Source organism: Cuculus canorus, chromosome 1 (assembly GCF_017976375.1).
Source record: "Cuculus canorus isolate bCucCan1 chromosome 1, bCucCan1.pri, whole genome shotgun sequence".
Taxonomy (NCBI): domain Eukaryota; kingdom Metazoa; phylum Chordata; class Aves; order Cuculiformes; family Cuculidae; genus Cuculus; species Cuculus canorus.
Window position 1 is genome coordinate 12,461,312 of NC_071401.1, and position 17,659 is coordinate 12,478,970.

At 40.0% G+C, this 17,659-nt stretch overlaps 1 protein-coding gene across 1 annotated transcript in view; it reads right to left on the minus strand.

Annotated features, from left to right (window-relative positions):
* Positions 1 to 17,659, minus strand: part of FAT3 (FAT atypical cadherin 3) — a 423,022-nt gene that overhangs the window by 9,620 nt on the left and 395,743 nt on the right. The window contains exons 23-27 of the mRNA XM_054088271.1: positions 10,264 to 10,417; positions 8,594 to 9,249; positions 6,129 to 6,242; positions 2,699 to 2,758; positions 302 to 337 (exon numbers count right to left, since the gene is read on the minus strand). Of these exons, the coding sequence (XP_053944246.1) occupies positions 302 to 337; positions 2,699 to 2,758; positions 6,129 to 6,242; positions 8,594 to 9,249; positions 10,264 to 10,417 (1,020 nt within the window). The remainder of the gene's footprint in view (positions 1 to 301; positions 338 to 2,698; positions 2,759 to 6,128; positions 6,243 to 8,593; positions 9,250 to 10,263; positions 10,418 to 17,659) is intronic.

Below are 17,659 nucleotides of genomic sequence, written 5' to 3' on the forward strand. Positions count from 1 at the left end.
TCACAGTTATCTGAAAAAATCTATTAATTAAGTCAGCATGCTTATGGTACCACGTCTAGTCTTCCCTTCCACCTCCAATGACTTTATTACAAGAAAGGGTGTGCAAGCAAATAACCTAATTGACTGAAAATTGGATCCTGAAATAAAAGCAGTGGCTGACCATTCCCATGCAGCATTTGAACCCAACAAAATTCAAACAAAAGAGGACACGTGAAGCAGTTCAAGAAAAAAAACAGATCAAGTTGGTGCCCTGCCCATACCAGCCCCGTCCAACAGGCAGAAAGTGTCTCAGAAAAATCACCTCTGTTGTAGTTCTGTCCTTGATCCATAACAGACACTGTCAGATACAAAGTGAAAAGTAAAAACCGGTAACTCAGCTTGTTACCAGCATTGTATTACATGTGAAAATAGAAAACTCTGCATGCATATTTCTAAAGTACAGCTGCCTTGGTGTCGTTTTAATAGGATTTTTAATTGTTTTTTTTTTTTTTTTTTATTTTAGCATACAAGACAAGCTTGCCCAGTCAAATGCAGACATATATATAGAAATGATTATGTCGTGTATTATATTCCTTTTCTATTGTATCTTATTTATTTACCCTCACTGAACAGATATGGAATTACATTAGAGCTAGAATTCTTAATACAAAAAGGGCTATCTACCGTCTCTACGGTTTATAATTGCAAAGTACATTTCTCTCTCACTTGTTCACTTTGAAACAGAAAAATAAGAATCTACCATTCTCAGGGCCGGTTCAAACAAATCTGGGCCCACCTGGGCTCAGATACCATGGTGATGGGCACGGTATAAGAACCTGAATAGAATAGAATACAAAGCCATTTAATGGGGCCACCAACTACAATGCCCCACAACCCCACACCCACCTCCCACCTGCACTGCCATGCTAGCTCGTGGGGAGGGAGGCATTCCAGTATGGATAGGGTGCAGGGGTGAGGAAGAGAGCAAGGAAAGAGGTTTTATGTGAGACAAGAGCAGGGAAAAAGCTGCAGCATTTTCTAGATGAAATGCTCTTGTTCAGCCACATGTTATTGGGCTTCATGCAAGAAGTCACTGGGCAAGGTCTTCGGACTGCATAGCTAGAAAAGGTCTGGTCAGATAAATACACCTTTATGGCATTACAGCACTTAACATCCAGGGCTGAGCCACAGACGAGGGCAGAGAATACTATTCTGCAGGCTTAGCAGCAGTGTCTGAACCGGCCCTAACCACTCTTCTCCTTCTTCACTTCTTTGTTGTAAAGCAGATTTTGCTGTATTTTGGTCAGTGTAATGACATTGCATCTGAGATGCATCAGGTCCCTCTGAGCTGTGTAGTTTCAGGATCCAGGAGAACCTCACTAATTTGCTGACTCACACAATCTCCAGCAAGTCCCTGGGGAAGCAGCCCCATCCTCCTGCAGCTCTGCAACAGTATGCAAGGTTCACACATTTCGCATAAAGAATTGGGAAATGGGCAAAGCATTTTCAGTGACAACCTCTTGAAACTGCTGCCAGACTGGGTTTATCTGGCCTGTAAAGCATTATGGGGAGCCAATGTGTTTGCTTAAGCTTTCCTTCAGGAAGTCATTGCCATTTACAGTGTCTACGCTTTCTTTTCAGCATTATTTTCTTACTTTTTCAGCAGGACTTTCTTTTTCAGTTAACCTTGGCTAATTAATTTTATTTGATAGCCAGAAGAATGGCACTCTTACACTTCAGGAAATCAGCAAATATACCATAGACAAGTGCCATCGCTAGCTAGGAGCAAAAGTTATTCTCAAAACTACCATGACACTGGCTCAGGAAAAAATGCAGTCATTTCACAGAAGGAATTTACTTTATATCTTTAAGCATTATTCAGATTGGATTATCTGAAGTCTGCAAAACCTGCCTTAAATTTGCTCAAGACAGATTAAATTTTGGACTTGTGGATAACATGAATTGATGGCGAGTCGCCATTTTCCCAGGGATAAGATAAAAGTTGTATAAATAAATAAAAGTAATGCTTATCTTGGATACATTACATTTCCTCAGTGCTTTATAGAAGAGGAAAACAATGTTATTCTTTTTTACAGGTAGGGAAACCAGATCACTTGTAACATGATGTGCCTACGATTACCCAGGGAGTCAGTAGCAGAGCTGAGTATTGGGTCCTCGGAGCCAACGGCTGCCTGGCTACAAGGCATCCATGGAACTGTTGTCTACACATCTTCTATTTGACACTGTGTTACTTGGGAGAAATCAGTCATCCGCCTACCACCACTTTGTTCCTCTCCACATGGATCTGTCAGTAGCACATAGCCCAGCTTTACTGCAGTGTGGGGTACTGTACAGCCTTCCTTTGTCTTCTTCTGTTCCCCATCCTCTGCAGCTAGGATAATCTCAATAATTTGGCTCCATTATCAACCCAGTGCTATTCTCTTTGAAGGCAATGGGAGTAACAAGCAAACAAAAACATTGACTTGAAGAGAAGAGGATGAAGGCCTTGACACCTTTCTACCACCTCCAATTACCCACAGGTATTTTGTGGTACATCCCTCTGGTGTTTTTGTGTTTGCTGGTGAACATGCTGATCTGCGAATCCCCATCCCCACCACAGGTTTACTGGTCAGTGTAGATTAGTGAGGTTCTGCTGGAATGTTTCATAATGAAAACGGGAAGCATTGTTGCATAACAAGAAAGAAAAAAAATTAAATACCTTCATTTTCTATAGTGTCAACTACATTGTTGACAAGCTGTATGACAGTCACTATGGAAGCTTGCAGGGGAGGGAAAGCAGAAAATAAAGGGAAGGACAGCTTCAAGTTAGTATTTAAAACACACATCATATGTTACCACAATAAATTATCTCAAACAGACAGAAGTGACATTGAAAAAAAAAAAAGTCTGCTGACAAATGTATGATTTATGCAGTGAGTTGCAGGACATTTCATTTCATATAATCCCATACATTTTCAGACTGGTGATAAATTCCAAATCAGCATTTCCAGAATGGCATATGGGATGATGTGTATCACCTCATAAATTCAAGCAGACTGGCCAGCTGATTCAATTAACCAAAGCGGTATCTTGTCTACCTGACACTAATTTCCAATTCATCTTGCTTAAAGGTCTCCAGAGATGGTGCCACATGCTCCAAGGGATCATTATCTTTTAGACCATCACACCATCTGAAACAGTGCTAAGCTCTATCTATTTCCTAAGAGGAATGCTCTACTTATTTACTGTTTGTGCTGTGTCATGTAATTGCTCTGGGATGTTAAGCAGGACTGCAGTAATTAGAATACATCCATTTAGATTTGGCTCAAATTTTGATCCGTGTTTGATAGAATATTTTCACAAATCCTTTGTGTGTTCTTTGCAGGTGTTTTACCAATACATTCTTTTCACTCGAAATAATTAATATTGACCACGTAATTGTTTAAAATGAGGTCAAACCAGCCTACAAGATGTGGTCCTCTAGATGTTCAGCATTTAGAACCAACTACCACTTTTACATTTAAGGACCTGAAATAAAACCCACCAAAACCAGAGTGAGAGCTCTCATTCAGTGATACTGGATCCATCCCTTGTACTTTGTATTCAGTTACAAGAAAAGAGATTATTTTGGAATACTTTGGAGGAGGCTAAGAGGGACATCAGAAATGTTGGGCAAGATGTTCTTTCTTGTTTCACACCATCAGTACACTTAGAGGTTACAGGAACATGGTAACAGTAATAGTGCCATTTAAAAATATGTTGAATATTTTGATGTCTTTGTCAAGTTTTGGGTATGGGATCAAGGATCTCATCCAATATCCTCAGTCCTTGTGAAGACTTTGCAAAAAGAGCCTTTATAAACCAAAGAAACCACGCTCTATGTCTACACTCAGCACATTTATGCCATCAACAGTGTTGGTAATTGTACAAGGGAGAGTTGTATTGGCTAATGCATAATGAACATTACGGAAAAAGAAGTGACTCCATGTAATTAGCTGCTCTATGGCTGGGAAAAGAGGTGGATGGTAGATGTAAACTGTGAGAGGAAAACCAAGAAACAGGTCAAAAATAGGGCCAGCACAATCTTCATTGCAACTAAGGGCTTGCTCTGCTGAGAACTGAGCAGAGCATTTTCAGAAAAAGGAGGGAAATTTCTACCCCAGACAGCTAAGCGCAAGAGAATACCCAAATCCAGCATTACTTGTGGGGTAAGAATTGGTGTTATCAACAGTGGTTCCTTGGACTTCTTCCCAGTACAACCAGCCATTTGCCTGCACTGAAACGGTAAATCTAGAAAAACATTTTTTTTGCCACATTCACACATTCAGAAAGGTTTACCATTCAAACCTTAATTTCCCTTTCAAGTGCAGTTTCAAAACATTATCGCTAAGGGTGGGAAACTTTTTTAAAATCTGTGGCTAATAAAACATTTTTATTTTGATCCCACAAATACCACTAACCAGTCTCAGGAAGATTAAGGGAGCTGAGCAATTTAAACGCAGTACAAATAAGGTGGAAAAAAATAAAAGTAGGCTCAAAATCACACCCAAAAAGAGTTTGCACAGTGAGACAACTCCTATTCAACCCGGCAAGAGAAGTCTCCCGGCACCACAGAGAGGTTGAGCGAAGGCCGCCTGCACGTGATTCAAACTGAACAGTGTAGAACTGTTCGTACCTTCAGCAGGATGCTGAAGTGTTTCTCTGATGCAAGACAGGTTTCCCTAGTCAGAAGTGATTAACTAATCTCACAAGACATTGTCTGCAGAGTCATTTTCACAGCAGTGTGATGCTGGCCATGTGAGCCCTTGGCATCAGCGCTCTTGGCTTTGGAGTGAGGAATTTTGAGAAGAAGCAGCCTGTCCTGTCTCCTCAAAGAGCGTGGATACTGAATTGCAATTGTTGTCGTTTCACTGACAACCTTTAAACCTTTGCAGGGTTGTGAAGCACAAAGAACTAAAATAACAGGAAGAAGAAGGATTTATGGCTTCAAGAGGCATATTCAGTAGCCCTTATGTACGTGTATGGGAATATGTATATATGTACTTATGCCTGTATATATATTTTAGGCTCCATCACTGCAAACCTTCCCTGCTGCTGAAAAAAAACCCAGGGCATGTGGTCTTCCACTGACCTCTGCAAAACAACTCAGATGATTTAAGATTCTTCTCTCATCCACCCTGATTTGTTTAGACCCTGAACGGGGGCAAAAAAACACTGACAAGCTTGACAAAAATACTCATGGAGCTTCAGCCACAGCTGAACCAAAAGGAACTGCAAGTGCTCTTCTCTTTAAGTGGTTTTTTCCAACATTTAGGAGTATAGGAGTACCTTGGGAAGAGCTGCATGATGTGATTGAGGAATTGAGTCTCCAGACAGCTCATTAACTGGTTGCTGAGGAAATGAAGTGAAATTTCCTTGTGTTGATCTTTTTCTGTGTAGTTGAATGAGGACTCCCTGACATCCATCAACCCTCCCTAGCAGAAATATTTTGCCTTTTCTCAGGCTCACTGCTCAACATAGATGGGCTGTAGAAACAAAGGTTTGCTCTGACTTTGTAGGCCTTTTTCCGTCTCTGTATGAGTCTACTCATGTCACCCACTGAGATAATGACGTAGGACATGAGAGCGGACAATGAACATGCACTGAACAAGGATTTAACGGTGCTTTATTGTTTGCTGAGCTGTTATTGCCAGGGAGAGGCCAAACCACCAGGGACTGGCTCATCCACTCCCTGTTGCTGCTGAGCAATAATAGCAGAGTTTTGTTGGGACCATGAACAAGACCTGGCAAACAGCACAAAGATTCCCTTCAATTTAACTGATGAAGGATGAAAGCCATCCTCTTCCAAGAGGGAAAATGATATAAATTATACAGTTTCACTTGCAAAGTATACCTTGCCAACACGGCTGTGCTGTATCATACCTCTAATACATGGTAAAGGTTGGTACTGATACAACAGCTCTAAGTATCAAGATTTTAATTATGTTCCTATAATGAAAGAACTGGACACAAACTGAGGATTTGAACCCAGGACTTTCTGACTTCCAGCATCATTAAAGGGTTTCTAGATGTGACCTAAATGGTTTAAATAACATTAGTGAGTTAAATAGCTTTGTCCACAGCATAATAAAGATAAAATAATTTCTTACCATTATCGTCACCAGAATCAGACTGGAAGGAGCTAAGGGACTGTACTTCGGAGTTGCTGCCTTTATTACTTCCTGCAAAACAGGTCACTTCTTCAGCGTCATCAACACCTTTACCTTCATTGACAGCAAAAACAAAGCAAAATGGTACTTTCTAGGTATGCGTATTTGCCTATTTATACCACAGAACCATTTAAATCCTGCCAACAAGTGGCCTTCTACTATTTTTCTTAGAATAAAATTATTTCCTTCAGACAGAGGAAATATCTATGGGTCAAGAAGGCAACTGATGAAGATACCTAGACTTTTGAAGTCTTTGAAGCCAAAAAGTCTTTCAAGTGGCTGACACCACTGTAATCAAGGAAGAAACATCTGTATCCAGCAATGCCTTTTTAGATGCCATGTAGTATGAGCAGCAAAGCAAATGGCTTTAAAAATGTGGTATAAACATCTTATACAACAGATTACAGTTACACTTACTTTCACTGTTCATTTCCTAACTTGATAGCCTCATTAAAGGCACATTCAATGTTCAATAAAGTTGATATGCATTTTTTTATTCATATCAATAGCCCTTGGATCAGATTTTAACAGCTCCACCACTGATACATAATAGATTCTGCTTCAATATATGTTGCTTTTCATTAGAGACATTCAGTCTTGACCACTCTTCTACAGTTCAGAAATGTAACTGCAGCCTATGGTATAAATTCTCATGTAACTAAACAGACATGAATAAACATATTCAAGAAAAAAAGTTTCACGGAAAGGGTCATTAGGCACTGGAACAGGCTGCCCAGGGAGGTGGTTGAGTCACCTTCCCTGGGGGTGTTAAGGGACGGGTGGATGAGATGCTGAGGGGCATGGTTTAGGGAGTGTTAGGAATGGTTGGACTTGATGACCCAGTGGGTCTCTTCCAACCTAGTGATTCTATGATTCTACGATTTGACTACATATTATATGAAGGATAATAAGGAACGCAAAAAGTTATACTCCATAGGAAGGACTGATATTGATACCTGAGCTACTGACCAATGAACAAGCCCAGGTTCTGCAAACATGTAAGTACAGGTCTCCATCTGCTAGCTGTAGATACTTCTACCCAGCATGAGGCACTCAGCATGAGACATCTCCATACAGTAATGGCTGATTTGCTCCTGCTGAGAAGCAGGGTATGTCGTAGATAGAGGAAGCACTGAAGTAACAAAGCTGCAATGCTTCCCACTCCTTGACAGCTGAGGTCCATCTCCATGGCATGGCCTCATGCTGTGCAGAAATTCATACAGATACCAGCAGCGTCTGCGACAGAAGCACTGAAGAGAATACAGAACAGAGCATGTATGGGGGCTAGTATGCTGACGCTTTCAATCAGCAAAAGTGTATTTAATGGTTAAAAACATCAACATCAATATAGCCCTAAGAAATTAAAATTATTTCTTGTTTTTCACTAGAAGACCTCAGCAAATGGGTTGCCTTAGATGAAAATAGGCAGGTGAGGGCACAGGTATGATGCATTGCCAGATTCCTCTCTCCATTCATCAGTTCCTATTGCCCAAAACTATGGGAATATGAAAATTTCTTGATCAAACAGTTTTATTTGACAATTTTGGTTAAAGTTGTGTAGCAATGGGATTGAAGGTGCATTAGGAATATTTACCAAAAAATCAGAACATCATACCTCCCTGCCCCTGTATGCTAAAGCAAACATTTCCCAGTCCATACAACATGTTCTGACTTGCAAATACAGACAACATAGGGCCATAAATCTGTCCCAGCAAACTGGTATTTCCTGCTATGACAGAATATGTGAAGCTTGTGATATCTCCAGCAACTTCTTCAGGAATTAAGGGGGCACTGTGTTATCAGGTGAGCAACTATCACAAATAAGGTAACTGTAAGGATTAGAAATTTTGTGATCTCTCTGGTACCAAATGTGGACAGGAAGGCAATGGACTGAAAAGGTGATTGTATAAGTAGTGCATGATTTTCTGCTTCATTTCATAGGTACTGGAATTAGAGAATATCAGTTCATTTGTCCCTGTTGCAAAACAGGATTGCTTCTAGCAGAAAGTTTAAATGTTTTTAATTCCCTCAGGAGACAAACTGCCCAAACCTAGTGGAGTTGCTATTTGAGAATTCTGCTCCCAGTTTCTTTTTCCTAAAAGAAAGATGATTGCATTGTATCACTTGAGGAACTAACAGTCAGAGCACTTAGTCACATACGCTTTCTGAACAAGCGAAATAAATACATTTAGTCATACTTAATGCTCAGAGGTAGAGGTCTTGTATGACTACAGTTAATCATATCCTTTCAAAATTAAACCAAATCACTGCTTGTAGAACTGTAACAATTGTTAAGTGTATGACGTTGAAGCATGAAGAGTACCTGTGCCACTGTACTTGCTGCACCATGAAGACAACCCTTTCCAATGCAGGGAAGAGGGAAAGCAGCAAGCAGCGGTACTTACTTTCTGTCCCAGCATCCCATGTGCTCTTCCTGATGGAGTCGCAGTCGGAGCGACAAGGAGACACAGCAGGCAAGTTTGGAGCTACACTGCATACCACTACTCCCCGCCTGGCTGTCAGTATTCGAGGGGATTCGGGATGAAACGTTGTCATCTCCTGGTGCTCCACACCAAGACCATCCACTATCTTGTCCAGGTTATTTCTTGAGTCACTCTGGAAGCACGGGGTATAAGCCATTGGCCTCACTGGGACCTGTGGAGGTCCAACCTCTTGGTAGATATTTCTGGTGTCTCCGCTGTTCCTGATGTTCTTGAACTGGATGCCGTTACTCTTGTTGAGCAGGGCAGCAGTAGCTGGATCCTGTACAAGTGTGATGTTGTTGCGGGAATAGTTCTTCCTGAAAACTTTCTTGCGAAAAATGATAAAAAGGACGATCAACACAAATATGACAAACAGGACCACAGCTATTCCTATCAGCTCCTCCTTGCCAACGTATGAATGCCCAGCTTGTATATTGGGAACCACCACAGGGCGAAGACCACAGTATTGCCCCACATAGCCAGGGGTGCAGTTACACAGAAATGAACCAAATATGTTGACACAGGAGCCACCATTTTCACATTCTTCTCTTTCACACTCATTGATGTCTTCTTCACACCTTAACAGAAGAGAAGGAAAGAAGTTCAGAATTTGGAGAAAGCAGAGGAAACAGTCCAGCTTGTACATGATGACTTATTCTTGTCAAAGTGGTACTATTACTGTTAACACCTTACTGGTGCTTGGCAAGTGATTTTATCATTATCATATTTATAAATGGTATTTATTTTTTCTACATCTAAACCAATGAAAACATTAACAAGGAATAGAAGAGTTTAAAGCATCTGATACGAAGGGGCTCCTTGACCAAAATGAATGTAACAGAGAATCTCAGGCTTTTAATATTGTTTTTAGACTATCCCATGGGAGTCAACACAAAATATTAGGAGGATTCAAGAAGAAAATAATTGAGAAAAAAATAGTAGACAAAACAGAGTACTTATTTAAGAGAACAGGAGGATATGCTGACTGTGTAAAATTATTTGGGGCTGGAGATAAAATGAACAAATACCAGAGAATGAGGGGGGAAAAAGAACCTTAAAGAGAGAAGAGAATTGGAAAAACAGAAGAGGTGATTAAAAAAATAAAAATGCCAGAACAGAAACTATAAATAGGAGACAAACTAGATGAGAGAAAAAAAGCACGTTGTTGAGCAGGTCCAGGCATTTTCTGTTTCTACACCAAGCATATCATCAAGACTAGGATTTTAAAAAACAATGCAATAAATTAGGCTTTTATTTTAGAGGTAATGTGACTAGACAATTGATCCATTTTCAAAAAAAAAAAGGTTACCTAGCAGCTTCCACAGGTTCATGGGATTGCTTGAAAAGCCTCTAATACTTAAGTGTGCACATATCAGTGAAAACTGTCTGGAGAAAACATCCTGAAATAATCCAAGTTCAGAAAAGCATTCCTCATTGTCAGCTGTCATTGGATTATACCTGAGATAAGGACTAAGTTTTGGGTTCTTTTTTGCTAGGTGAATCATAGCTTTTGGGTATAAAATGCCTAATCAAAAAGCCCACCACCATTGAACTGAGAAGCTCCTGTTGCCCACCTGAAGAGCACCACTTACGTTACTCCTGTCAGTCCATTTTTGCAGTTGCAGATGAAAGCGTTGCCAATGGGATCACATGAGCCTCCATTCCGACAGGGATTTGGGAAGCAGGCTGTGATCTCCGATTCACAATTCCTTCCTGTAAACTGGGAGAGGCAATTGCACTGGTAGCCTGGGAGGCAAGGCACACAGAGAAATAAATCAGAAGCCTATCACTGTATCTGTCTGGAAGCAAATGGATCTATTTTGCTACCTTACTCCAAAAAATCTACTGTGCTGGCAGGGAGGGAGGATGTTCATACGCATTCTGGTATTTCTGTGTGGTCCACACTAATGCCAGTCAAGAGTTTGGTTATCTGGGATGGCTGGACAATTGGAGCTCCTCTCTACAACCAAAGGACCGAAGGAATAGCTACAACCCAGACCACCCTGTTCATCGTGATTCATATAAAAAGAAATGCCATCCATGCACAACTTTGTTCATAAGAAATATTCTAGATCGAGGATGCATCTCCCAGTATTTTTGAAAATACAGGCCATATTACTGATAGCAGCAGCCCATACTACATTTGGGGCTTTGCTGAAGAACAAATACATGAGCTGAGAGCTTTTCCACATCTGCCTTTTACAAGGACGACACAGTAGGGATGTGAAAGCAATATAACACTTGATAGTGTTAATTATCACTTTCATAAAGAGCATCATCCAGACATGAACTATAAACTTCATAATACTGGCTGAACTGGGCAATGCCAGCCCTAATCAAAGATGATTATGTGCAGTGAGTGCTATTAAGAGACTGATAAAACACTGCTGTGATACAACAGACATAACTCCACTCAAGTGGAGGGGGACCTTGTAAGGGGATTCAAGTCCTAGTTCCACATTTCTTGCCAACCGAACTGCTGGAGTTAGAGCTGAAATGGCTGAATGCAACTCAGTTCAGTGTCAAAATTATTGGAGATCAAATTGACAAACTGAAATATTATCCCTCAGGTGTAAGCTTTTAAAACATATTTTTAAAAACTCCATATATCTGTATAACAAAAAAAACCCCAATCAAAAAAACCCACCTCACTAAAACATATTTTAAAGGCCACTGTTCTAGGAATCGAGGAGCGAATTTCCAGCACGGTTATGAGGAAATTAATTTCATAGGAACAATATGGAAAAGCCCAGTGGAGGCATAAGGTAAAAGCAATTCTGCATTAAGACTATCACATCTTTTATGTCCTATCTGGTTCAATTTGCCTTGTTCAGTTACTCTAATTGAATTCTTTCATGAGGACAAGCTTTAGAGAATAAACTTGGAACCAGACTTGCTGGCATATTCAGTCGAGTCCAATTCTATCTAACTGAACATAAACAAAATATATAATAAGTGTCACACTATTTCACTGTCCTGCTACAAGAAGAGAGAAGCACTGCTGTTTTCAAGATTTTAAAATTAAGAAGATAAATGATTCAACTTTGGGGATTCCTAGAAAACATATTTGGTCAGCATCTGCAAGATGGGATTATGTTTGGTGTTTTAAACATATATCACTCTGACAGTCTGAATGACTTCCTGGACCTGTAGGGATCTGGGACTGAAGAAATACAAAACTGTGACTGCACCAGTCATTGCACTTTGATGTCATCTGTATAAAAGATTTGTTGTTAGTGGGCAAAATAGCTGATCTAGAAATACTGCAGGTAGAAATCAGAGCATGAATAAATAAGGCTGTTTCAGTGCTTCATTTTATGACTGAACAGTGACATCTATAGTTCAAAATTTTGCAGTTATGTTCTATATATTTTTATGGTCTCAATGTGCTTAAGTGAAATGAAAATGTTCAATTCAAACATAACATTTTATTCATCGACAAATTTGTTGCCATATATAACAGCAGATTAGATATGTTCTATTTGCTACTGATATTTTAAACCTACATAATTTTAAAGTGACTTTAAAAACTAACTTTCTATATCTAAGTTATTTGTAAGACGAAGCCTTTGAATCACTTTATTTTCATGTCCTCTGTTTGTTTAAGGTGATTAAGTTCTGGGTTTTTAGTCTGTAATGTATTCTGTTATATTTATTCATTGCAGGAAAACGTAAAAAATATGAATTCGGTAAAAGAATTAAAACTTTTACCACTAAGCATAACAGGAACATGGATTTATTCCTTAATGTTGTTGCCTTTTGTTTATATTAAAGACGTACTAACTTCAACTAACATTTTACACTATGAGGAGATGAAACTGAATGCCCCAGATGGGTCAGAGCTCTACTGGGCTGTGTATTAACAAGACCAAAATAAAAAGTGTGCTTCTGAAAGCCTACATTTTTGGCTGATTTTGATTTAATGATGTTGGAACCAGTCAGATATTAGAAGACTGAAGTATTTAGTACAGATTCTAAGTCCAGGGAACAAAGTTAGAATTAAAAAATGCAATAAAACAAGACAGTATTCAATTACAATATTTATCTCTGACTTTTCCTCACATTGGAAGCACTGTCATGCACCTTCCATCTCTGAGCCATGGGCAAAAGACACAGTACTTTTCTGTCACACACATGTTCAGAGCTGCAGAGCATTCACCTGGGAGGTCTCCAACACAGCAAAGCATATGTCAAAATTCATGGAATAGGGAAGTAAAGGTCTGATATGATGGCTCAGTACACAGCATACAGGGACTCGGCCAGCAGCCTTGCCAGACCTTTTATGCTACTCCAAACCTCTCAGCAGACTGTAATTTTGCCTGCTACTGCACATTATAGCCACAGGGTTGCAGGCAAAGTGCAATCATATAGGAAAACCCTTTTGGTCAGAAGTGCATCCTAGGTCTAACAGAGAATTTTCATTACATTTATAATTGAATACCCTAGTCCCCTGTTCTCTCAGCAGAGGATGTAAAAACTCTTTCAAGCAGTCTAGGGAGTACTCCTGCTCACAATGAAGGCACTGGAAATCTTGACAATTTATCAGCATTTAAGATCATACAGTCCATTTGAGATTCCTTCAAGACATACGTATATTTCATTTTGCACACTGATGCTCGAAAATGTTTATTTGCATTTTCCATGACAGCAAATTTTCTGATGTCACCAGTGTACTGTGTCACAGGAAACCAGTGGAAAAAGTCAGTAAGCATTGTTAAACACATTTGTAATGCTGCTGGGGTGGGACCACAACAAGCTCAGCAGGTATCACAATAGCCTATATCAACAGCTGACCTGCGACCGACAACAAGCTATAAGCATTTTAGGCTATATCTACATCAGAACCTGCAGAGCAACGGCAGCAGGTCTGTAGAGCAAAACAGCTAGTGCTGAGGACCCATCACATTCAGCGCACACATTCCGGGGCTTTAGGATCATGTTACTGCACTCCTGGTGCATGCCTTTCAGCTCAGAACTGTCCAGAGGGAAGCGTGGTCTTGCTCTCCAAGACCTCACCTCTCCACAGCAGGAACTGAAGCACAGTGAGAGGAGATGGTCAGAAGATTAACATCAAAGCTCATTTGTGATCTAAACCATTATGCAGATGTAGCCCTCTCCAGCTTACACATGATCTTGGGGTTTCCGGTGTTTTTAATAGGGCTTTTTTCATGCTCTTCCACTAACCTTATGTGCCCAAGTCTCACCCTCCCGCTTGGACTCCAACAGCTTCTATTCCTGTCTTGTGGGCACATCCCTATCCAGCCGAAAGGAAGAGCAACATACACAAAGTGTGAGCCCTACACAGACTTCCTGCTTGTACCTATGTTTACTTGGCACTTAATAAGCAGAGACAGTGGCAAAAGGCAGGCATGGTGCCATCAGCAGATGGGACGCCGTTATACAGCGAATGTCTCCGTTGTCAGCATTGCCAGCCGAGCATCTGAATGTCTGTCTATCCTCAGGTTTACTTGGCTTTATTAAAAAGGATGCTCTGAACTGCTGCCAATTCTTGTTTTGAACATGTGTATGCTCCTGTTTCTATCTATCAAATGCAAAAAGAGCTGGCTTTTATCTGTTAGGTGCTTTGGCTTTTGCATTTGCTCCCCATTTAGTTTTTTCCCTGCTTTAAAGCTGGACCTGACAAACTCAATGTCCAGAAACAGGCCTGCCCTTGGCCCTGCTCACATAGTGTATCATGGCAAATTAACTGATGAGAAGAACTGAAGGTGAAGAGGACCACTCCCAGCATTTGTATTTTGGTATGTTTATAGACATACCAGGCCACCTTCAAGAACTGTGTGTTTTCAGCCATACATATTCCTGCCACTTCAGATTTAACTTATCTGACTCCAAATAGATGACAGCCTCTTGCCACTAGTCGGTATAAAAATGAACCTCAGTCTTTGTTAAACCAGTGTTTTCTATGAAAGGATTGGCATGCACGTACTCTGAAACCAGGAATTTAAATCCAGATGTATAAAAGTATAACTATAAAAAAGATTAACCCCCTAAAAATTTCTAAAAAGCTTTTAAAACATTAACTGATATGCATTTGGTATGCTCACATTACAGCACGCTGGTTTGTTTGTGTGTGTGAAAAAGTGAGATCTAGACCATAAGAAAGACCAGACTGGTTCATGACTATGGTATTAATGTACCCATTTTCTCCTGATGTCATCTTATGTAGTACTTAATCCTCTAGAACACCCATGTGTCAGTGTTGCCAACACACTTTAAAACACTTTTTAAATTCATCACCTAGGGGCTAGGTTGCATTTTTCCTTCCCTTTGGATTTTAACTCTGTTAATTAAAAAAAAAAAAATAAAAGAGAAAAAAAGGAAAAAAGTAGGAGAGGGAAGAGCAATGACTTTTTGTCCTTGCATTCTGCTCTCAGTAGATATTTCTGTTCAAATGTTTCATGCTCAAATAAAATTGCTTACTCATATAAGCCATTTACTTCTATCAAAGCCAGATGTATATAGGACTGATTAAATTAAAAGAAAGTGACTATACTTATAATTGAAAGCTTTAAAAACACGAAGTTTCTCTGTGGTTGAAAACCTTGGTGCACTGTTTGTATTTGATTACAGTAAAGCTTTCTATTGCTGTGATTGCTCATGTTGCTATGCACGCACAAAAACGCACATTTATAATTGGTAGACCTCGTAACACCAATCTATTATTAAGGTTGTGTGACATTTCCCATTTTAAAGACCTCATATTCAGCAGCTTATAGCTTAACCACACTTTAAACACTTGGTTGAATTTTCCTGGGAAATTTCAGTCCAAAGAGCCAAGCTGTTTCTCAAAGTCATGCTGTTTGTCAGGTTTCAAAATGCTAATAACAACTTTCTTTAAAAATATCTTTACTGACCTGTATTTATGGGTAGGGGCTGAAAAGTCTGCAATAAAGTGTCCTGCGTTTCAGGGCTGTGGTTTCCAATGTCTCCAAGAAAATTGTCCTAAAGCCGTATATAGCAGAAGTCTCTTTATTCTACGAGTCTCCTGAGCTGTCAGACCTGGTGAGTGCTTTTCACCCTTTCCCAGACCTTATAAAGCACGCATGGGATCTCCCTGTGGTGTCTCCAGGCACACAGTATCCTCTCTCAGCGTTAACCACTGACAGTGCTGGCATACCCTGATGCTGTGAAACTTGACTTGGATCACATGAGTGCAGGCAGAGGTTCATGTTGTGGTCGCTTTCTGCTGGACTAGAAACCAGATTTAGAAAGCAGAGAGGTTTTTCTGTACTTTCAGTGATGTATCAGCACCTGAGCTACTTATGCTTTCTCCGATAGGCTAAAATTCCCATTTTGCCCTCCTGTTCAATATACAGAGAGGTCAGACAGTGAGAGACAGTACGGGTCAACCAGCTTTGTGCTGACCCTCCTTTCGGGGCAATACCTTTGCCCTCAGTCTCCAGTATACAGCCCATACACAGCACCTTCCCTGAGCCGGTCGCTTTGAAGTTGCTGTAGATTTACCCACACAAACCCTAACAGCAGCAGTGTGGACACACTCCTAGTGCATACACAACATTTCTTATTCACAAAACAGGGCCATAATATTACCTTACTCCCATAATGGCAGAATGAAGTGGAATGTTATCAGAGGCAGCTTTTTATTAATGGTGAACGGGGCAGCAGGCATTTCGGTTGAAAGGAAGATCTCACAACAAGAATACTATTATGGAGGTTTGTGTTTTAGATGTCCAATTTATGCAAACTATATGTAAAGTAGACATGGCCCCTTTGATTTCTGGCATGTAGCCAAAAACTCTTTCATGTTATAATGTGGGGTAACCTTTCTTTGACTGTGTTCTTTTAAAGTCAGCTATAAATCTGAGCTTTTTCTTTCTCTCTCTTCATTTCCCTGCAAAGCACAGTAGGGTTTTTGTAAGAAAAACAATCTTAACAGTATATGAAATCTGCTCTGTAAAATTCAAATTAGATGATTTATTTATTAAAACAAAACCTATCATTATGCCAAATACTGCCTATTTAGGAAAAGGAACATTATTCTCCAGAAACTCTAATAGGATAATATCACACAAAATGCTAGTCAAGAGATCCTCATGCGATTGAATGCCTTGGGATTAGGAAAAGGACCTTTGCATGGTATATTTTTGAATGCCTAACCTCACCAAAAAAAGAAAGAAGTTGCCATTTTCTTTCTTCATATAAAAAATGAAGAGTCATTACTCTATTTTTTCTACTTTAAATGAAAGTCAACTGTTAACATGTATGTCAGTAAATACAATGGATCATGATTCTTAAATTCACACTGCAAGTTGTGGCTCCACAATTGGCATTTGCAATACTTTTGGGCTCTCTGCTGTACAGAATTTAATTATGTGGCCCTTTTGCATATGGAGGACACTAATAACATAATCGTTTGGCCTCTTGGAAACAAAAATGCCCATGCCTTCTCCTTGTGGGCTGGGCTGCAGAACCACTGATATACAGTCAGGGCCCATTGCACTGGAATTATGGCTTTATAACAATCCTTTATTTACATACACTGCTGAGGCAGTAAAAACAGCAAACAGATTTTTTAACGGCAGGCAGTCGAAAAATCCCTGCAGGGCATGTGCCCTCTCGCTGAGGCAGGAACGCAGGCAAGTTAAATCGGTTCCATGACTGTTTTCCAGCAGCGAATTATGTTGACATGAAAATGATGTGTGTCATTCCAGTAATAAAATGGGTCTAACTTTCAGTGCTGCCTGTTCCTGCCCCACCTCACATCTCCCCTCAATTTGAATTGGCATGGATATGGTGCTGGGAGAAAAAAGAATTACTGCACAGCATTTTGTTAGAAAGGTTTCAATTTACTCATCACGAGATTGCTGAGCAACACTGTAAATAGACTCAAATAAAATCAATAGAAGGAGCTGTTTTCATGCTTCCTAGGATGCTAGCTTGGTGAATGGTTAACCTCATTTATTAAGTATGGAGTCTGAATCAAAGCCATGTTATGTCCATGTACAT